Source organism: Culex pipiens, chromosome 3 (genome assembly GCF_016801865.2).
Source record: "Culex pipiens pallens isolate TS chromosome 3, TS_CPP_V2, whole genome shotgun sequence".
NCBI lineage: Eukaryota > Metazoa > Arthropoda > Insecta > Diptera > Culicidae > Culex > Culex pipiens.
In genome coordinates this window covers 104575345-104599362 of record NC_068939.1, presented here as the reverse complement: position 1 = coordinate 104599362, position 24018 = coordinate 104575345, and the positions used below count along the sequence as shown (strand labels likewise).

Here is a 24018-nt window from a genome sequence, read left to right as displayed (position 1 = left end):
CAGCGGCAAGGCTGCATCCACGGCGAGGACCTGCCGTATCTGTTCGGTGCACCGCTCGTCGGTGGGCTGAGCCACTTCACCAGGAACTACACGAAATCCGAGATAGCGCTGTCGGAAGCGGTCATGATCTACTGGTCCAACTTTATCCGCACCGGGTAGGTATTTCACGAGGAGCGGCGGCAGAATGACGGATCGGGTGAGAGAGAGAGAGAGACAGGGTGGGGGGATAAATTATGATTGTTGTATTTCTATGTTTAATCGAATTTAGTGGGAATCGAATCGAAACGTGGGATATCCGCTTGGATGGTTATAGTTTTTGAAATGTTTTGTTTTTTAATTGTTTTTATTTTCAGGCACGAGGTTGAAACTGTTCTCGATTCCGAGCAAGCGGTATTTTTTAACGAAACCAATTTATTCTTTCAACATTGTTTGAAGTCGAAGGCTGTGCTACGCTTCATTCAATTTTGTTCATAAACTTGTAAGGACATTTTGTTACGAGGGGAGGGGGGAGCGAAGAGCAAAAATATTGTTTTTTTTTGTGTTATGAAAAAAAATTAACTTTCTTAGGCTTGCATAAGTCATTCTTGTGTATATGGAACCAGTTCGACGTCGTCGTGCTATCTTGTCGCACCCGCCATTTCGACGTTCCAAGAATAATGCGTTTTAATGTTTGACATTGAATAATTGTACGTGCTTCAAACGCGTTCTGACCTGAGATCCCTTTGGCCAATTTTCGCACTTACATCAATTTTCAGGGAGTGACAAGATAGCACGACAAGATTGAAACTACTTTCATATGTAAAGTGACAAAAATGCACGGAGTTTTTTCGGTTTTTGTTGAATATCTCCGGATTGAAATCGAATTTTGGGGATCTGTGAAGGTCAGAAGGTGAGGCATTGTGAGAATGACATTTGATCTTGCAGGAAATTTGACGAGCTTTCTGAGGAAACACACTGAAATAAAAATAAACGCTATTTTAAAGAGATGAAAAATAAAAGTCAAATTTAACAATGAGCATTTTTTGTGAAATTAGCCCAATATCAAGTTTCTATAACAGAATAAAAAAAATAATAAAGGGGTGAGGGGTACAATTAGAAAAAATAATTTATGATAATTGTCGTTCATGCGACATCTAGTGTTGAGCAGTAGAACAGAACGACGCGTGACCGTTGAAATTTCGCGCTCTTTAAAACAACTTTGGCTTCATCCATAAAGTACGTCCATAAAGTACGTCACGCAAAATTTACCCCCCCCCCCCTCCCTCCCCCCCTTTGTAACGCTTTCCCTATGCTTATAACACGCAATGTCACACTTTCTCAGACCCCCCCTCCCCCCCTAGAGCGTGACATACTTTTTTTTTTTTTTTTTTTTTCATAAAATTATTTTTATTAGGTCCTTTTCGGTACTGGGACCTGGTTAGGACCGAGTCGGCTTTTGTAATTACAAAAAACTTAATAATTACAGAGGATCTTGTGTGTAAATGTTAGTGGGAGGGGAGCCGATTACCCGCGGCCTACTCGGGGTTAGTAGGGAAGGGATTGATGTTAAAGACAAGGCGTGGGAAGGGAAGGGGGATTGTGTAGGGGTCTTGGTTGGCTCTGCTGGCCTTTGCGTTTTGTCCTCAGCCGCAACTCGGTGTCCAGCTGCTGGGGCGATCTTGCTTTGCTTCCGGTGCAACCAGAAACGACGGCTTTGTGGGAAGGCGAGTTATACTAACTGAAGGAAAACTAGCTGAAGGAAAACTAACTGGAAGAAAAACTAAATAGATATATTGGAATCTAAGAGGAACTGATAGATCGGATAGAGAACATCAAGGTCTAGTTGAGATAACGCGTCTCGCATCGGAATTTCTGGTGGTCTTCCTCGGGCCCTGAGGGTAACTTTCAACTTAATTCTGTGAGCCTGATGATCTGGACACGCCCATACGAGATGGTCGATGTCCTGATAACCCTGCCCACAGTCGCATAAGTTCGTATCACTCATGTTGATACGGTACAGATGAGCCTTGGACGAGTAATGGTTCGACATAAGGCGGGACATCGTTCTGATGAATCCACGCGTCAAGTCCATTCCCTTGAACCAGGCTTTTCTTTGCACCTTAGGTCGTATGGAATACATCCAACGTCCCTTGGTGTCGTCGTCCCATTGTTTTTGCCAATCCAGAAGCGCACGCTGCCTCGGAAAACCGTAGCATTCTTGTAGGCTAATTGGCCTTTCAAAAATGTCTCCACTCTCAGCACCCTTCTTGGCGAGCAAGTCCGCTTTCTCATTACCCGGAATCGAGCAATGAGCGCGGACCCACACCACCGTGATGCTGAAGGACTGAGCCGCCAGGTTGTTTAAAGTCTTGCGTATTTCCGTGAGGAAAAACGCAGACTCCCTGGTCGGCTTCAGAGACCGGATAGCCTCAACAGAGCTAAAGCTATCGGTGAAGATGAAGTAGTGGTCAGGTGGCATGGTCTCGATGATTCGCAGTGCGCAGTAAACCGCGGCTAACTCTGCGACGTAAACCGAACTCGGGTCCTTCAGCTTAAAGAACAGCTGATAAGATTCATGATAAACACCGAAGCCCGTACAGCCGTCGAGCTTGGAGCCATCGGTGAAGAATCTGTTGTTTGGAGGAACATGGTTGTACTTTGATGCGAAGATCGACGGTACAACTCCCCGCAGAAGATGGTTTGGGATACCGCGAGTATCGGCTTTCATGGACGTGTCGAAGCCAATCAGGGTGCTGCTGGTTAACGGAGGCGTGCGCTGTACCGTTGTGCTCGGGCTCCACTCCCACGATGACATAAAGTCATAATATAGAAGCATGCGCCGAGACTCAACGTGAAGGTTCAGCAACGTTTCAAAGTTGTCAATTACCAGTTTATTCCTGTAATCACACCGGATCAGGAACCGGTAAGACAGTTCGTAGTAACGAGTTCGCAGAGGCAACACTCCCGCCAAGACCTCGAGGGTCATGTTGTGAGTTGAGTGCATGCATCCCAAGACAATGCGAAGACTTCGGTACTGTATCCGCTGGAGAACCAACAAGCGTGATTTCGCAGCTGTTTGGAAGCAGAAACTGCCATATTCCAGCACCGAGAGTATCGTTGTCTTGTACAGTCGCAGCAGGTCAGAAGGATGAGCACCCCACCGGTTGCCAGAGACGCTGCGCAGAAAATTAGTTCTTTGCAGGCACTTTTGCTTCAGGTAGTTGATGTGCTTCCCCCATGTTCCCTTTTGATCGAAGATGGTACCCATGTACATGAAGTGGTCCGACTGCTCGATAGTCTTTCCCGAGAGAGAAAGATTGAGCTGCGGCGGTTCATGCTTCCCCGTAAAAACGACCAGTTCCGTCTTCTCCGGAGAGAATTCAATACCCTTTCCAACTGCCCAATGGGCCAAGTTGTTCAGGGTATCTTGCAAGGGTTCTAGCAGATCGACTTCCTTCTTGGCAGCGATTGAAACCACTGCGTCATCTGCGTACTGTATAAGGGTGCAGTCTCCGGTCAAGCAATCATCGATGTCGCTGACGTAGAAGTTATACATGGATGGACTAAGGCGTGAGCCTTGTGCCAAACCCATGTAACTTATCCGGGTGATTGCCAGATCACCTTGCACAAAGTGCATGTGTTTTTCTGACAACAGGTTGATGAGGAAGTTGCACATCGTCGGATTGAGACCGCTCCGCCGCAGCTTTACTCCCAACACATCGATGGAGACTGAATCGAATGCACCCTTGATGTCTAGAAAGACAGAAGCCATTTGCTGTTTTTTACCACGGGCTATGTCGATTCCTGTGGCCAGCAAAGCTAGACAGTCGCTTGTTCCCTTGCCTCTCCGGAAGCCATACTGCGTGTCTGACAGCAAGTGCTCTCGTTCCATCCATGGTTCGAGGCGGTCGAGGATCATCTTCTCCAGCAACTTGCGTAGACACGACAGCAAGCTGATTGGACGATACGAGTTGTGGTCGGATGCCGGCTTACCGGGCTTTTGAATGGCAACCACCCGGACCTGTCGCCATTCGTGTGGAATTACGTTCTGCTCCACCAACGTGTTGAACAGTTTCAACAGACGCTGCTTGGCGACGTCCGGAAGATTTTTCAGCAAGCTGAACTTGATCTTGTCCGGACCAGGAGCAGTGTTGTTGCCCGTCAATAGTGCTATGGAGAGCTCTACCATCGAGAAGGGAGGATTAGCATCGCTCCCATCAACAACGTTGAATGATGGTTGTGTCGGCACCGAGTCCGGGCACACCTTCTTGGCGAAATCCAATATCCACTTGTCCGATTTTTCCACACTCTCGTTCGGAACGGAACCTCTACGCATGGCCCTCGCTGCGTGACATACTTTATGGATGACGCCTTTTAAGCAAAAACTTGAGGTATTCCTAGGGTGTCATCCATAAAGTATGTTACGCTCTAGGAGAGAAGGGAGGGTCTATGCAAGCGTGAGATTGCATGTTATAAGTATAGGAAAAGCGTAACAAAGGTGAGGGTTAAATTGTGGACGTACTTCATGAATGAAGCCTAGTTAGACTTTTGATGCTCTATCACTCATATTTTGTTTAATTCTTTTTTTTATCGCGTTAGTTATAAAGGGCAAAAATTCTATCCGCGAAATGTTCTAAGAGCGTAAATTTAATGTTATGTTTCCATTCCTATATCACAGGCGCCGTACCTAGGGGTTGGCACGGTTGGCGCCCTTGAGGGGCGCCGTAATCAATGATTGTAAAAAAAAATTCATTTCAGCTATAACATCCTCATTAGATATTTGAAACAGAAAGGGCGCCGAATTATAAAATAGAATTACAAATAACCTGGGTGCTGGATAGTGGTTCGCAAAACGGCCTCAATTTTGAACTGTCAAAGTATTGTGATCGATCATTAAAAATTGTTTTTGAGGCTTTTGAGGACCTGGAGTTGAAGTCAAGAAATCTTAAGAACGTTGAAGGCGAGATCTTATTTTTTATAATTCGATGCTTGTGTGCTCTCTTATACTAACTGACATTTTGGTGGTTACGAGAAAATCGATTTTTTAACTTTGAATTACTGTTTCTGGGAAACTATTCGACAAAAAATTGTCCTAATAATTTTAAAGTATGCTCCTGACATTACTTAAAGACATGGTAAAATATGAAAACTTTTGAAATGCAAAAAAAAATTTGGCAGAGAAATCACAAAAAAAAATCATGCTTGCAATTAGCACAAGTGTGTCTTGAACAGTGATTTGTATGAGTTAGCACAAACGTGCACAGGGTGAATTTTGCAGTTGAGCTAAAATGCTTCTTCGATGGCAGAGTCGTGTATACTTCCAACGTGGCACTTGGTACAAATGTGCGCAGAGTCATTTTATTGTAAAAATAGTAGTTATTTTTTGTTTCAATGTTTTTTGCGTAGTAACTTTGAATTGTTGCTAGTTAAGGCACGGTGTGTTTTTTAGAACAAAGTAATGATAAAAAATTCGGTATGTCTGATATTTGGCACCGTGAAAGAAGGGCTCTTTCCCGACATTTTGCGGGGTATACCGAAATATTTCGTCGGGGGGTCTAGAGTAACTTTTTTTTTTGAAGATTATTTTTCAATTTTATGGGATATTTGTTCAAAAAAAGTCACAGAAAATCGGTGCATTCATGTTGGTATCAATCAAATTTCTTACGAATATGCCTTGGGGACTCTTACCAACTATATTTGGCCAATATTTGACCTACACTAAAAAAATCGAACCAAATTTGCCCGATTTCTAACATTTCTTTGAAATTACCTCAAAATTCAAGCTGGAAACCCCGAAACGACCGAAAGTAAATCTTTTCTTTGTACAATTTGTCATGAAAATACAGCAATACAAAGCCCGGATACGAATTTGGACATTAAACAATGCAAAACATGGATTATTTAATTAATAAACTGTTTATTACCCAATAGGCTCAGAAAATTATTTGTTCAATCCTCTGCCACATCACACCATTACATTTTAAAACATTTCAGAATCAATCACATTGTGGAGAACAGTTTTCTGAACAAGTTCCATAAAAAATTATCAGTTTTGGTTCAATATAAGCAGAGATATGCCCAATTTCCTGAAATAAATATTGCCTTTCTCCAAAATTTCTTAATTTAATTACCATTCACATGATGGGCACTGCCTACTGAGTTTTGTTATGAATGCTGTAGAATACTTTTCATGAATTCGTCAAAACTTGTTATAATTTTTATGTTTCAAAAAAATATTATCATCATAAAAAATATCTTAGTAGGCAGTGCCCATCATGTGAAAGGTAATTAAATTATGAAATTTTGGAGAAAGGCAATATTTATTTCAGGAAATTGGGCATATCTCTGCGTATATTGACCTAAAACTGGAACTTTTTTTATGGAACTAGTTCAGAAAACTGTTTTCTACAATGTGATTTATTATAGAATGTTTTAAAATGGAATAGTGTGATGTGGCAGAGGATTGACAAAATAATTTTTGGAACCTATTGGGTAATAAACAGCTTATTTATTAAATAATCCATGTTTTGCATTGTTTAATGCTCAAATTCGTATCTGGGCAATGTGTTGCTGTATTTTCATGACAAATTGTACAAAGAAAAGATTTACTTTCGGTCGTTTCGGGGTTTCCAGCTTGGATTTTGAGGTAATTTCTAAGAAAGCTGGAAATCTGGAAAATTTGGTTCGATTTTTTTTAGTGGAGGTCAAATATTGGTCAAATATAGTAGGTAAGAGTCTCTCCTCTCCTCCCATGTTCATAAGAAATTTTTAGTGATACCAACATGAATGCACCGATTTTCTGTGACTTTTTTGAACAAATATCCCATAAAATTGAAAAATAATCTTCAAAAAAAAAAGTTTCTCTAGACCCCCCGACGAAATATTTCGGTATACCCCGCAAAATGTCGGGAAAGAGCCCTTCTTTCACGGTGCCAAATATCAGACATAGCGAATTTTTTATCATTGAGGTCTCGAAAAAATACACCGTGAAGGAACATTTTTCTCAACAATACTTTTTAATAGACTTGTTTATCATTAAATTTATTGTGAAAATTGCAGTTTTTGAGAGCAACTACCGTTAAAACATGAATTTTATGAAGAAAAACTTAGTGAAGTGTGAGGTTTCATAAATATAAGTATGATAATCCATGAAATAGCTTCAATAAGACCATGTATGACGAAACCCGAATAGATCTACGCTTACAAACAGAAGAAAATGATTTTGTAAAAACTTTGAGCTAGTTTATTTTATTTCCATCATGTCATACGACCTTTTCAGAAATGCAAGATACCCAGGACACAAACCATAGAACTGTTATGGTAGATTGCAGTTAGAACAAGTGTGTCTCTTGCAATGGATTCTTAGTTTGTATCGAATAGAACAAAAGTGCTCCAAAAAAATCAATGCTTAGTCTTTGAACATGGACGACCCCTACAGTTGTGCTAAGTGTGCACAACTTCTTGAAGGGTGTTTGAGTTGGATATTTGGGTCAGGCTAAGTGTGACATTGGCTATAGCTGGACTGTTGTGGATGTTATTGTTACGTAGTTTTTTTGGATTGGACGATCCCTGCAATTGTGCTAAGTGTGCACAACAAGAGTTCCCAAATGAACCGGTTCGGCTAGGTTCACCTGTTGGTTCGGCTTAAACCTCCCTTTGTGGTTCAATCCTGGTTCAGTGAACCATGAACCATTCATTACACCGTGACATTAGTTACACCGCAACATTCGTTACACCGCAACATTCTTTACACCGCAACATTCTATACACCGCAACATTCGTTACACCGTAACATTCGTTACACCGTAGTATGGTTACACCGTAACATTCGTTACACCGTAGTATGGTTACACCGTAGTATGGTTACACCGTAGTATGGTTACATCGTAGTAAGGTTACATCGTAGTATGGTTACACCGTAGTATGGTTACACCGTAGTATGGTTACACCGTAGTATGGTTTCACCGTAACATTCGTTACACCGTAACATTCGTTACACCGAAACATTCGTTACACCGTAAAATTCGTTACACCAAAGTATGGTTACACCGTAACATTCGTTACACCGTAAAATTCGTTACACCGTAACATTCGTTACACCGTAGTATGGTTACACCGTAATATTCGTTACACCGTAAAATTCGTTACACTGTAACATTCGTTACACCGTAGTATGGTTACACCGTAGTATGATTTCACCGTAGTATGATTACACCGTAACATTCGTTACACCGTAAAATTCGTTACACCGTAGTATGATTACACCGTAGCATTCGTTACACCGTAAAATTCGTTACACCGTAGTATGGTTACACCGTAGTATGATTACACCGTAACATTCGTTACACCGTAGTATGGTTACACCGTAGTATAGTTACACCGTAACATTTGTTACACCGTAAAATTCGTTACACCGTAACATTCGTTACACCGTAGTATGGTTACACCGTAACATTCGTTACACCGTAGTATGGTTACACCGTAATATTCGTTACACCGTAAAAATCGTCACACCGTAATTTACACCGTAGTATGGTTACACCGTAGTATGATTACACCGTAGTATGATTACACCGTAACATTCGTTACACCGTAGTATGGTTACATCGTAGTATGATTACACCGTAACATTCGTTACACCGTAACATTCGTTACACCGTAGAATGGTTACACCGTAGTATGCTTACACAGTAACATTCGTTACACCGTAACATTCGTTACACCGTATCATTCGTTACACCGTAACATTCGTTACACCGTAACATTCGTTACACCGTATCATTCGTTACACAGTAACATTCGTTACACCGTAGTATGGTTACACCATAACATTCGTTATACCGTATCATTCGTTACATCGTAAAATTCGTTACACCGTAACATTCTTTACACCGCAACTGCAGGGGTCGTCCAATAAAAAAAACTACGTAACAACATTACCATTCACCAATATCACACTTAGCCTAACTCAAATATCCAATTCAAAAACCCCCCAAGTAGTTGTGCACTCTTAGCACAACTGCAGGGGTCATCCATTAAAAAATACTTCCTAACAATAACATCCACTAATTAATCTCACACTTAGCTTAACCCAAATATCCAATTTAAAACATTTTTAATACGTTGTGCACACTTAGAACAACTGCACTGCCCCTGATCGCATAAATGTCCCATATGCATTTTCATCAATTTCGAGTTATTGATGCAGTTTGGTTCAAAATCGTTTGCTCTTTCAAAAGAGCCTATAACATCCAGTACTTTGTTCTAGAAATCAGGAGGAAATCCAGTTTTTTGGCGAAAACTTAACACGTAGCCTTATGTATGGGACAAACTTCAAATGCGTTTTTCTCAGCTTGCTGTTTTTGCATATGGGACATTTATGCGAACATGGGCAGTGCAGGGGTCGTCCAATCCAAAAACTACGTAACAATAACACTTAGGGGTCATCCAGTTAAAAAAAAACTCTGCCACTAAATAATTATTTGACACAATTCGTCTAACTTACAACTTCTTCACGTATCCAAATGTGCACACTTGTGCTAATTGCCTTTCAAAATAGTAGTCCATAATATTGCTCAAACTAGTAAGGACACCTGGCAATTTACCATAATATTATAGTGTAATCGTATTTTTATGGATTTGCGTGTTTTCAAAAGGTCAAGCCATGATGAAAAATTAAAGAGCACATCCATGATGCGTTCGAAAATGTCAGTTAGTACAAATGGTTGCAAGGCGATATCTCCGCGTAGGAAAAGAATTTTTCAGATCTGTTAGAAGCGTTTTGTAGGGAATTTAATTAGCTAAAAGATGTCATCATTAACTCATTTTCGCCAAAAAGCCAGTTAGTACATCAGAGCACAGAGGCATCGAATTATGAATGGAAGTTGTTTATAGAGTCGATGCGGTTGTATTCGACTAGAAGCTGTCTTAATTGTTTGATTCCGTTTGAAAACCTGGATTAGTGAAAATTTTCTCTGTTTGTTTTGTTCAGCTTCGCTAGAATCAGTGATGTTTTTTCGATGAACCAGGAAGAGCTGCAGGATTCCAAAATCAGCCAGAAAATTTATCTGCGACATCGCAGAATGACAATCTTGCCGCAGTTCTTCGTCACTCGTAAACAAGAAAAACCTCTTCTAACCGATCGAAACTTGTAAACACACGCAACTTTTCAGCAAAAATGGAAAAAACTAGACAAAACAAAACACATACCACTGATTATAAAACAGCTCATTTACCAGTAAGAAATAAGCCATGCTTATGCTTGAACAGCCTCCTATTTGTAGATTTAAACAAAGTGGGATCATTAGAAAATCACGTTACGCATTCTCTCTATTCACCACCCAGCAAATAACTAGATAATTTGGTTCAAAATAAAAAAAATATTTAGGGGCACCAAAATCAATTGGGTACTAAAGCCCTATGTAAATTTTTATGTACAACGGTAAAAAACACGATTAAAAACCATTTCTGATCACTTTTTTTTTCATTTTAATGCAAAAAATATTTTTTGACAAGACAACATTTTTTCGATGGATCAACTATGGTCCCCTTGGAACGAGCTGTCAAGAAGGAGCTTTTCTGTCAAGAAGAACCGTGAGGATTATTTTTCAAAATTGATTTAAAAATCAATTTTAAAGGGTCATTGTACTCAGAAAAATAAGCTTTATCGCTGTAAACAATAATATCAGCAATCTAAGCTTCATTTTAGGACCCAATTGTATGAATAATTCTACTGAAGTGTTTTTAAAAATTCATACATAATGCTGAATTTATTTTTTCACTTAAAAGGGGCGCTCAAGTGGCAGAAAGTTTAAGTAGTTCTAGAAGACCTTCTCAAAATAAATACACGTTAAAGTTTAGACCGTTGTATAATGAAGTTTAAGAGCGAGTTTTTCACCGATGTGAAACAGGTCGTATCGAGGTGCTCCGATTTGGATGAAACTTTCAGGGTTTGTTTGTCTATACATGAGATGAACTCAGGCCAAATATGAGCCCTCTACGACAAAGGTAAGTGGGGTAAAACGGGCATTGAAGTTTGAGGTCCAAAACACATGATAAATCTTAAAATTGCTCGCATTTCCGTAAAACTTCATCAATTCCAACTCTCTTAGATGCATTCAAATGGTCTTTTGAAGCCCTTCAAAATGTGCTATAGACATCCAGGATTGGATTTTTTTAAAACCTTAATAACTTTTGGCAACAGCCTCCAACACCCATACTCCCATGGGTCAAAAGTTAGGGAATTTCATGGCTTATAAGCCTACAGTATTTACTTATTGGCCAATCGCAGTTTTTCTCATAGTTTTACGATTTTTCTAGAACAAACATTTTACAACGTTAGTTTTTGCCCTGTGGGCCTCCATAGCGGCACTTTTTGGTCTCAATTTTGACATATTCGGAATCCTCAGAAAATTTTACATTAGATTGAGGTGTTGGAATTTTGAATTTTATTGGAAAAAATGCCATTTAGAATTAATCAAAATATTTTTTTACAATTTGTTGGATTGGGGGTAAAACAGGATTTCGCCTACTTGATACAGCATTTGACGTATTGATCATAGGGTAAATAAGATCTATTTCTTTTTTCAAAAATGTTTTATTTAATTATTTTTCAAATCAAAATTACAACTCCAATACTTCTAACTTACGTGAAATTGTCTATAGCACATTTTTAAGGGCTTCAAAAGACCATTCGAATGCATCTAAGAGAGTTGGAATTGATGAAGTTTTACGGAAATGCGAGCAATTTTAAGATTTTTCATGTGTTTTTGACCTCAAACTTCAATGCCCGTTTTACCCCACTTACCTTTGTCGTAGAGGGCTCATATTTGGCATGAGTTCATCTCATGTATAGACAAACAAACCCTGAAAGTTTCATCCAAATCGGAGTACCTCGATACGACCTCTAGAACAAACCGAGCAGAATCTACAAATACTGCCTCTTAAGTCATACCTTCCAGACTAAAAAAAATGACCAACTATGTGTTATTTTCTCGTTAATTTGGCTGTGAATCACAATCAGCCAAATTGTTAAAAAAATATTTTCATATTTTGAGCTTCTTTGAAATAGGAATTATTTTAACATCAATACATATACCTTTCCTTTGAAATTTTTATATTCTCGAGTTAGAAAAATAGCCTTTGAAATATTTTCAGCTCGATTTCCCCTTTTATATGCAACTTCGTGAATTGAACTTTGCATCAATTTTTCAAAATACTAGAGTAAATTGGTAAAATGCTGTAAATTTGTTCAAGAAAAACATGTTTTTCAGAGCACATCACTTTTTCAGTTCGTGTTGTTGTTTACTTTTTAAATCGTTTAAAAAGCTTTGATAATGAAAAACAATTTAAAATATTTTTTCAGTTTAAAACTAAAAATAATATTTTAAAAAGGTTTGAAAACATTTGTATAGTTTTGCGCAAAAAATATTATTCTAGAATATAAAATTTAATTTCACGAATTAAAAATAAACAAATAAAAATTGATGAAATTAAAAATTAATGCAAAAAATAATTTAAAAAAAATTAAATATATTTTCAAATATCGTATGGGCAAATCACTCAAAATGAATAAAAATTTCTCATCTTTATATATTTTTTACTTTTTTTCTAACAACAAAAATTTCGTCAATACTTAAAAAAATTGGAAACTTATGATTGAAAACAACTGGACAGGTGTATAATAGTAGTTTATGCAACAAGTTGCAAAAAAATGATTTTTTCAGCACGAGTCGTACATTTATCCAACGAGGTTCACCGAGTTGGATAAATACGAAGAGTGCTGAAAAAATCAAGTTTTGCAACGAGTTCCATACAACATTTTTTGCATTGAGTGAAATTTTAAGTCGAATTTTCATATATTTTGTCAATAAATCGTTTAAATCAAAAAAAATGTTGAAAAGTGTTACTTTTCGAAACAAGTGCTGAAAAGTTCAACTTTTCAGCACCCATTTCAGTGCTGAAAAGTAGAACTTTTCAGCATTTATTTTGAAAAGTGTTGCTATTCGATTCTGTTATTTTTGGTACAGAAAAGTAGGCTATTTCGTCGTTCAAGAATGACAGGAAAAGTAAGTAGTTTCACGACGGAATTGCAAAAAGCAATTTAACACACTTTTTTCATTCAAATGTTGAAACGGTGGCCTGTAATTAATTTTTTTAACTTTTTTATTTGTTTTGGTCAGAGTCGAGGGACATAAACTTCAATAAATATTTGCAAAGGCCTAAATTGATTTTGACGACATTTTGTTCTGCAAAATTTTTTGAAGAAGGATTTTTTTCTTTTTTCGTTGTAATTACCGAAATAAAATCCAAAGCCATATCATCTAATTATTTTACGAATCCGGGAAAGTTCTTTGCTTATACAATCAAATTAATACTAGATCAGATCAAATTATTCAGGCTTATAAATATAAAATAAGCTAACAAGTTATAGCAAAATTTATCATGATTGAGCATATAATTCTGTACATTTATCTGAAAAATAAATAAAAAAAACCTGCTATCATTATCGATGGATTTTTAATTATTTTTTTGAAATTAGCTTCACGGCCCTTCTTGACAGAAAAGGTCCTACTTGACAGCCCGTTCCAAGGGGACCATAGTTGATCCATCAAAAAAATGTTGTCTTGTCAATGACTTTTTTTGCATTAAAATGTAAAAAAAGTGATCAGAAATGGGTAATTCTCTACCAACTCACACGAAATCGGGAAAAGTTGCCCCGACCCCTCTTCGATTTGCGTGAAACTTTGTCCTAAGGGGTAACTTTTGTCCCTGATCACGAATCCGAGGTCCGTTTTTTGATATATCGTGACGGAGGGGCGGTACGACCCCTTCCATTTTTGAACATGCGAAAAAAGAGGTGTTTTTCAATAATTTGCAGCCTGAAACGGTGATGAGATAGAAATTTGGTGTCAAAGGGACTTTTATGTAAAATTTGACGCCCGATTTGATGGCGTACTCAGAATTCCGAAAAAACGTATTTTTCATCGAAAAAAACACTAAAAAAGTTTTAAAAATTCTCCCATTTTCCGTTACTCGACTGTAAAAATTTTTGGAACATGTCATTTTATGGGAAATTTAATGTACTTTTCGAATCTACATTGTCCCGGAAGGGTCATTTTTTCATTTAGAACAAAATTTTTCATTTTAAAATTTCGTGTTTTTTCTAACTTTGCAGGGTTATTTTTTAGAGTGTAACAATGTTCTACAAAGTTGTAGAGCAGACAATTACAAAAATTTTGATATATAGACATAAAAGGTTTGCTTAAAAACATCACGAGTTATCGCGATTTTACGAAAAAAAAGTTCTGAAAAAGTTACTTTTTTCGTTTCTCTTTGTTTCGTCGTCCGTGTCTGTCGCGGGTGACCATGAACGGCCATGATCGATGACGACCAACTTTTTCAAAACTTTTTTTCGTAAAATCGCGATAACTCGTGATGTTTATAAGCAAACCCCTTATGTCTATATATCAAAATTTTTGTAATTGTCTGCTCTACAACTTTGTAGAACATTGTTACACTCTAAAAAATAACCCTGCAAAGTTAGAAAAAACACGAAATTTTAAAATGAAAAATTTTGTTCTAAATGAAAAAATGACCCTTCTGGGACAATGTAGATTCAAAAAGTACATTAAATTTCCCATAAAATGACATGTTCCAAATTTTTATACAGTCGAGTAACGAAAAATGGGAGAATTTTTAAAACTTTTTTAGTGTTTTTTTCGATGAAAAATACGTTTTTTCGGAATTCTGAGTACGCCATCAAATCGGGCGTCTAATTTTACATAAAAGTCCCTTTGACACCAAATTTCTATCTCATCACCGTTTCAGGCTGCAAATTATTGAAAAACACCTCTTTTTTCACATGTTCAAAAATGGAAGGGGTCGTACCGCCCCTCCGTCACGAGATATCAAAAAACGGACCTCGGATTCGTGATCAGGGACAAAAGTTACCCCTTAGGACAAAGTTTCACGCATATCGAAGAGGGGTCGGGGCAACTGCTGTGTGAGTTGGCGGAGAATTACCCAAATGGATTTTAATCGTGTTTTTTACCGTTATACATGAAAATTGACATAGGGCTTTAGTACTTAATTGATGCTTCGCCAAGGGCGCCGTGCACCCAAGGTACGGCTCTGTATATCACCAATCAAAAAAAAAAATTATTCGCCATTTTTTGATGATGTGTGCCATCTTCATTGATCTTCATCTTCATTGGTTTTCAAAATGTATCTTTGAATGAGAAATGTCTATGGAATATAGAATGAGAAATAATCTTTAGAATACAATAAAATGTCAGCTAAAATACATACTAACTCCCAACTGAAACCATGGTTTCTATTGATAAAAATAAAACACTGCAAATACATTCCTCAATTGTTTGTAATCCAAGCGCTTGACAATATGCTCCAAACTTCCATAGGATCAACTTTTCCCCATGTTGCGTGCCATTCTTGGAATAATATTATTATACCAAACCATTTAAACCAAATATAGGCCGTCTGCGGTTAGAAAACTTCACTTTGCCGAGTGATCCATTGCGACCAGAACGGCCTATCGGAGTGCAGTCAAATTTTCACCAGACAAAGATAAGGACCATTTTCGACCCTCTCCGGTTGTTTCAAGTTGCCTCTTTTGGCATCCACTGAACCAAAAGTAGGGATATCTGCCTCGGCTCTCAAGACCGCAAAAGCTCCATCAAAACGAATATGCCCTGCGAAAGGAGGGGGAGCCTCGAAAAAGGTCCCTTTTCATATAACTTATCCGAAACGAGCTTCAATCTTTAAATGTCACCCTCTTAGCATTTTGCGAGATTCGAGATTCGCTCGAGCAGCCATAAACGCCGAGGATAGGAAAGGGACCGCCCCGAAATAATTGAAACGTTCCTAAATGATCCGAGGATGGTGGTGAAGGGAAAGGAGTCGGTTGCTCGGCCTCGATTCTGAAGTGGTCAAATTTTCATTTCAGAACGATGGCCGCCAAAAATTCATTCAATGACAATCCACCCTCTCTCACCCACGTTGTTGAACCACCCCATCCAATAATATTTATCGTTTGAACCTTTTTTTTTTTTGCTTCAAATTTTTACACATTTACAGAAACCCAAACGAGCAGCTCGAGAACGACCACGTCCGGGACCGAACGCGGTTCAAAAACATCGAATGGACACCCTACGAGAGTGTGCACAAAAAATACCTGAATCTAGGTGAGTGTGAATCATGGTTTGAAAACATATAAACCCCCTCGCTCAGCAGGACAGTCAATCCACAACTATGCATCAAGCATCGTCCGCAGGAATCGTGATATATGGCTCTTTATTTGATAAACATTGATTAATTTTGAAAAATATTTGTTTACGATTGAATCTGATTTTAATGTTGACCCCCTCTTTCAAATTTTAATGGAAAACGATAAAACAACAAAACAGATTTGAATTGCGGTTTAGTAGTGCGGGAAAAAGGTGCGCATTTTATTTTTCCGACATGTTCGTGCAAATGTTCCATATGCATTTTAGTGAATTTTTAATTGGTTACTGTATGTTATGCTTTTATCCGACGGGTCATCCACTAAGATTTTAAGAAGGATCCTTGCAAATTTGAAATCGATCCTCTCTGATTATGCTCAAACTTCGTATTTTTCAACTGTTTTCAAATGGAAATTAGACGCGGAATCGAAAGAAAAGATTGTGGTCAAATCTTGCTTATTGTGCAGCTGAAAAAATCCCATGCAATTAGCTTCCTCAATAGGGTGTAACAACTTTTTGCGGGCATTCATGGACTTGGTCCGTTTCCCTGAGACAGCACTTGCTGCTACTGCAGAAAATATTAAGTTAAGCGTCGCGAAGCTCATGCAAATAAGCAAGCTGATGGTTGCCAGAAAAGCTTGAAGAAAAAGTTGAAGTTTTCAACGGTGGTATTAAAAATTCTGTAACATTCTCTAAACTGAACAAATCTTGTCGCACTCTTCGGCAAAGTATCTATGAGCTCGGTTAAGGTGGTAGATGGTGTCTTACACTTTTGGGGCAATGATTATCAATGATGGTTCTGAATTCCATTGGGTCCAGAAATAGTAAAAAATGAAAAAATAGTCACTATATGTAAAATGCTTCGACAAACAACACAAAGAAAACCATTTTTCGATTGAAAACTTCTGAATCAAGATTTGAATGTTTTTCAAAAACAAACATGACCGCCAAATGGCCGATCGGGAATGATGCCTTCCAGAGCCTTAAGAGGCTCAAAACTGGCAATTTTAAGGGTTATATCCCATTTAAACTTCTTAGTCAAAGCACCCGGTCCTGTCGCAAGCAATCAAGCTCATATTTGCGATTCGAGCTCAGTACACCTAGGGGACCATGCCCTAAAATGCCCCCAAAATTGAACCAATATGTTACATCGAGAGGGTGATGATTTTCCAGAGTTTTAATTTGCCGGGAATTAAGAGTTGAATTTTGCTATTTCTCCGGAATTCCCGGGACCCGGAAATTTAATTATTTTGGCAAAATCATTGATTTGTTAAAAAAAATTCAAAACTATCCCGAATTATTTTTTGGAAATTTTTATTTAATTTTTAATTTAGAATCGTCTTAATTCTCGCTGAATGATTTTTCTTGAGTTTATTGAATTTGTCTGCGCCGTAGTTGGTGATGGTAGACATCAACTTTTTATTTGGATTTTTTTTTACAAAACTTAAACAATAGTTTAAATACAAATTTGCAAGATCGGGATTTTTGCTATAAGAAAAATAAGATTCTCAAGCTGATTCTGAACTGTTAAAGGAATACTAACAGTTAAAAGGGAAACTGAACTGAGTTTGAACAGAAGGATTCCCTAAAAATCATGAAAAAATCCAGTTTTACTTGAATAATAATAGATTTTTGGTGCCATTTCGAAACTCATAATTACATGCCTTCAAATTTGAAAATTTCCTTGTAGGAAAAAAACTACTTTACTTTTAATTTCTGGGGTTTTTTTAAAGGTTCCCCAACTTAGTGGTCGTGTCAAGGAGCTATTACACTACGGCAAACAAACAAACAAAATCGAACTTTTTGACAATTTGCCTGCTTTGTTTGTTTGCCTGGATTTGTTTGTACAAACGTCAGCCTGCATACATTTTGCCTTGTTTGGTAGTTTACCGCAAACGTGTTTGCGAATTTGGCAAACTGTCAAACATGAAAAAGTGCGAGGTTGTTTGTTTGTTTTCGGTAGTGTAATGGCACCTTCATCAATTATAAATGTTGGGATTTCTTTACAAGTTTGATGTTACACTATCTGAATTTAAAAATCAGAAAGCGTTGGTAGATTCGAACATGAAAATGGCTTTATGTTTGTTATTTGTGTATGGAGTTTTACTCTTCTTTTGTCGCTGATTGCATTTTCATTCTCTTTTATGCCGCAAGCATCAAAATTCCCAGGACTTTTGACCAAATTTCTCGGAAATCGAGAGGCTCAAAAAACGGTATTTTTCCCGTTAGGTTACATCCTAAGGGGCAGTTAGGTGGTTACAGGTGATAAAAGTAATTTAAAATTTTAAGGCGATGATGGAAAATATGCTTAGCTTAGAGCTTTAAATAGTACACAGCTTCACACAAAATAACTCGCAAATTAAAAATTTATATATAATCCGATCGGAAAAGGCTGAATGACATTCGTGTACTTCTTTTGTTATGTACAAGATGTACAAGATTGTGGGTTGACTGTATATTTGTTGATTGACTGGGGTGGCTGGTATCGCGTGGAGGGCCGCAGCACCATTCATGAATGCATGACTTTTATGATTATTTATTGTCGTTTAGATACCAAGCCGAAGCTAAAAAACCATTACCGCGCACATCGGCTGTCGTTTTGGCTGAATCTGGTGCCAGATTTGCATAAACCTGGTGGCGATGATGTGCCCAACTCTCACCACGACCTCGAAGACGACGAGGACGAGGGTGGGGCGCTGGTGCCAACAGTGAAACCACTAAATCCTCCCCTGCGGGATCCTTCGAATGCCAACTCGAATTTCTCCTTTTTCACCACACAAGTGTTTTCGCTGTTGAATTTTTCCGCTCACGGGGGGATTAACAACGGCAGCAACCGTCACAATGTCCATAAGCCGATTCCGGTGACAGCGGAGTCGTCCGAGGGGACAGAGGACGACGGAAGTGGGGGATCATCGCAGGAGGACGGTTTCGCTGCCTACAGTACGGCGCTGAGCGTGACGATAGCAATCGGATGTAGTTTGCTGATACTGAACGTGCTGATTTTCGCTGGTGTTTACTACCAACGTGATAAAACGAGGTTAAACGAACCGCGAAACAGTAAGAAGCGAAACGAGAATGGCCAAATGCCGAACAATATCTGCGGCGAGCTGGAAGGTCTTACCATCCATGCGAAGAGTGATCCGTCAACGATACTGGGCCATCACCACGCCCTCCAACACCACCAGATGCCACCGCCCGAGTTTGCGGATTTGCCCCAGAGGGCACCACCACCGCCGAAGCACATCAAGTCGGTTCCGGACGGGACGATACTGTCGCAGCACGCGCTCCAGCTAATTGGCAGCAATTGTGGCACCCTCACGAAGAAGAGCTGTGTCAAGTCCAACCTTGCCACCTCCAATCAGGCCCAGAATGCGATGGACGAGCTGCGGGTGTGACGTTAAGTATCCTTTGCCATCGAGAACCAATCTCGATGCGGACACCGACACCATCACTGCTACGAACAGCAAGAGCAGCCACAACAGCAGCAGCAGCAGCACCACCACTATCACTCCCCGAGGCCAGAGGACGCGGCCCAGCCAGAGTCAGCACCACTCCAGCAACAGCAACAGAATCTGTAGCAGGCAGAGTGCTCGCTCAGAAAGCATTATCAATTAGTTAATAATTGATGAACGTATTTAGGTATAAATAAAAAATAAATAAATAACTGAATGTGTATATAACATAGCTATAGTGAACAGAGAAGAGTACTGCACAATACAACAACAACCGTTTGAACACGTTTCTCTCCTGACTGTCTTGAGGAAAAGTGGTCTTCTTTGACTCGCCGATTTTATACGTAAAACGAAGCAAGGAAAGGATGTGAATAATGAATCGCAGCACTATCGTCCGGGGCCGCCCCCGAACGGCTCAGCCCAGAAATGATTCCGTTCTGTATTTCATCTCTTCCGCTCTTCTTCCAGCAACAGAACCGGCAGCAGCTCATTCTCATTGTCAGTTCATATCGAAAGCTTGCGCGGATAATTTATCACTGGCGACCGGCGACGTCAATGGCGTTTGGCGAGAGAAAATGAAAGAATTAATAATTAACACCCATTTGTGCCACCCGTTTTCGACCAATCCGCAATCGATCGTCCTTTTCCCTTTATTGAGTGCAAATTATGTTGGCATTGTCCGCGGCAACAGCAGCAGAAACAGCAGCGCGCAGGGAAACATTTTAAACTATTGTTTCCATCGGCGATCGTTAAGACCATGGTTCGATGTTGGTGGGCGGAAGATTACTCGTAATTATCGACGGAAGAAAACTCTTTGTTCTGGCTCATTTTATGATTGCATTATCCTCTGTCCATCGTCATGTGATAATTGCTCGAGGGTGAAATGGATTGCTGTTTAAAGTTCAAAGGACATTGATATTTTCTGTTTGTTGAGGCCGGGCTTATCTAGGACTTATCCGTAATCAATCAATTTCAAGACGCACTTCTCCGGATTAAAGATTCACCCAGTTCGGGCATGGTGGGTGGCATTTGACGCCCACTGCTTGTCATGGGGTCAAAATATCTTGCTTCGTCCTACACAGACTTTTCTGTAATGCTGTTTGCAGATTCAGTTCAAGTGCCCAACGAAACCTCCTCTCCAGATGTTAAAGACTGCTGAATTCAGTTTGATAAATTACTTTGTTGTTGGGAACTTTATTTTAAAGTCAAAATAAATTTATTTTTTAAACCTTGGGCGTTTTAGGTTTAACTTCTTCACCCAGGCCGATATTATTTACCAGTACCTTGGACTTAGCATTAGCATTAGCATTAGCATTTGGAGGACGCCCCACCACCGGAAGGCTCCACAACGCTTATCCCTCTGTTTGGTCTGGTTGTGTTAGACCCTCATCCGGAACAATAATCCAACACGGGAGATACCATGTCTTCATCTTTTGATGAGTGTGTAATACAGCCCAGGGCATAAGGGGGTCCAGGCCGGGTCCAAGCTATCCTCAGGGATATGAAGGATCGTTAGTAAACACCTATCTAAAGTGCGCAAGGACCCCTACGTCACCTTAGTGGTATAGATGTTTGTAGGGAGGTTTTGGACTCAATGTTAGTAGGAGAGGTAGAACCCTAGGATACACCTCGAAAGGCGTTGCGGGTTGGTTGTAACAGTATTCCTAATTCCAGTCTATGCTCACCAAGTCGCCATGGCCTAGTGGTTAGCATTTTTGCTTACCAATCCAAAGGACGGGGGTTCGAACCCCGCCTTCGGCGACTTTGATTTTTCGTTTACAGTATGTAAAATAAGTATTTACACCCCTTGGGCACTATGCACATTTTGTGATGAAACATGTAAAAAATTTAAAGTTTGACAGGAACCTAGTACTACGTTTTGTTCAGAAACTTATGCCAAACATTTTGCTACAAAAAGCTCATGAAAAGATGATTTCTATAAAAAGTTATATAACAAATACTATTACGAAAATAAAAAAGGTGCAAAAAAAGTTTGTACACCTTTCGAAAAATTAACAAAAATAATGTTATTTGTTGACAAATCACCATAAATCCAGTCTCCCAACTCCAAATAGGCATCCTTGACTGATTAAAAAAATAATTTGGATTGAATATAAAGTTTACTAACTACTTAGTATAAAAGTTTATATAACTCTGGATATTCTATATAAAACTTATCTAAACTTAATTTTGCAAACTTTTAATTCAACTAAATGTCAATATACTACCATAGAATTGCTAAATAAACATTTTGGAGTGGGTATAACACCGTTTTGGGGGTATTTGTATCGATAGAATAGATTTTTCGTTGGAATTTCGTACCAACCCGGAATTACGTCGTAGGAAAATCCGCCGGCATCCGAACCGGTCCACGATTCACAAGTCAACCTATGTGGAATCGGAAAGGGCATAAAATTTCCGATCTTTTGATACCCATACATCTAGGTTTTCTTTAAAACGTACGTTTTTAAATACCTGGGCAAAAAGTAAGTTTGATCCACGAGAACAAAAATTACGAAATTCCATACATTTTTGGCAGGTTGCTCAAACGAAACCATAACAACGTTTTTGCTTAGGTATTTAAAAACGTGGGTTTTATAGAAAACCTGGATATATGGGTATCAAAAGATCGGAAATTTTATGCCCTTTCCGATTCCACATAGGTTGACTTGTGAATCGTGGACCGGTTCGGATGCCGGCGGATTTTCCTACGACGTAATTCTGGGTTGGTACGAAATTCCAACGAAAAATCTATTCTATCGATACAAATATCCCCAAAACGGTGTTATACCCACTCCAAAATGTTTATTTAGCAATTCTATGGTAATATATTGACACTTAGTTGAATTAAAAGTTTGCAAAATTAAGTTAAGATAAGTTTTATATAGAATTTCCAGAGTTATATAAACTTTTATACTAAGTAGTTAGTAAACTTTATATTCAATCCAAATTATTTTTTTAATCAGTCAAGGATGCCTATTTGGAGTTGGAAGACTGGATTTATGGTGATTTGTCAACAAATAACATTATTTATGTTAATTTTTCGAAAGGTGTACAAACTTTTTTTGCACCTTTTTTATTTTCGTAATAGTATTTGTTATATAACTTTTTATAGAAATCATCTTTTCATGAGCTTTTTGTAGCAAAATGTTTGGCATGAGCTTCTGAACAAAACGTAGTACTAGGTTCCTGTCAAACTTTAAATTTTTTACATGTTTCATCACAAAATGTGCATAGTGCCCAAGGGGTGTAAATACTTTTTTTACATACTGTATATTCAGCATTTCAAGTATTTCTATGTCCTTAACATTCTCGATGGGAGCAGATGGGAATCGAACCCAGAACCATTCGCTTACAAAGCAAACACTGTAACCATTCAGCCACAGCTGCTCCCACCAGTACCTTGGACTTAGAGCATAAAATAGCCGTCATCGCTGGCATTAACATTCAAATATTGATTATATCGCGCAGCACAGCTTGAAAGCTGCTAAACAATTGAACTGATCCCAACATGTTTGATTTATTTAAAAAAGCATTCTATTGTTGGATATTTAGCGACAGCACTTTCAAATTTGATATGAAGGATAAGTGCAGTGCCTAAAAGTTTAGCACTAGGGTGTATCAATTTAGCTTACAAATCATCAGTTTTTTACCCTAACGTCCAAATTAATGTACAACACAAGTCACAGTTTCTGATGCTTCTAACGTTACTCAATGCATTTAGTGGGTTAACGTACCGAAAACTCCCTGAAAGCACCAAACCCAAATTCCGTTCTATGATAAGCCAAACGGGCGATTCCCACTACCACAGCACACACTCAAACAAGCTGCCAGAACTCATTGATGCAGATTTTGCTTGTCGACCGCACCGAAATAACGAGCAATGTTCCCATTGCAAAACATTCAACCGTACCGTGGAGAACTGTTAACTGTTTTTCAGCAGCCACAGGACAGCCCCAGCAGCAGAGCAAGAAGTCGACTTCAACTTCTTAATGAGCGAACCAAAAGTTCCTGTCGAAGTACCAGCTAACCAGGAAGACTAGGCAACCGAAATTCATGATTCAGTGCTGCTAGTTGTTTTGAGTGGAGAACGATGTTACCGGTTTCGGTCTGTAACAGTTGTTGGTTTGTTTTAATAGAGTAGAGGGTGAAAAGGTTGAACAAGTGGATGTAGAGCATGTGCTCGTTTTAAAACAACCTGTGGTGGCGTGGGATTGAAAGACTGGCAATCCTTCAACATCGCTAAAAGTTTCATTGACGATATCTTGTTGAACTTAGAATCGTTAGTGTAATTGGCCAGAAAAGCTTCTTTTTTCGACACTTCGAAATAAATAATTAATGGGATT

The 24018-nt window shown here is 38.8% G+C and overlaps 1 protein-coding gene across 1 annotated transcript in view; it reads left to right on the top strand.

The window, feature by feature from the left end:
• The window catches only part of LOC120426526 (neuroligin-4, Y-linked), an 80870-nt gene extending 60636 nt beyond the window's left edge, over positions 1 to 20234 (top strand). The window contains exons 9-11 of the mRNA XM_039591295.2: positions 4 to 155; positions 16075 to 16181; positions 18771 to 20234. Of these exons, the coding sequence (XP_039447229.1) occupies positions 4 to 155; positions 16075 to 16181; positions 18771 to 19615 (1104 nt within the window). The 3' untranslated portion in view covers positions 19616 to 20234. The remainder of the gene's footprint in view (positions 1 to 3; positions 156 to 16074; positions 16182 to 18770) is intronic.
• The last annotated feature ends 3784 nt before the right edge of the window (positions 20235 to 24018 follow it).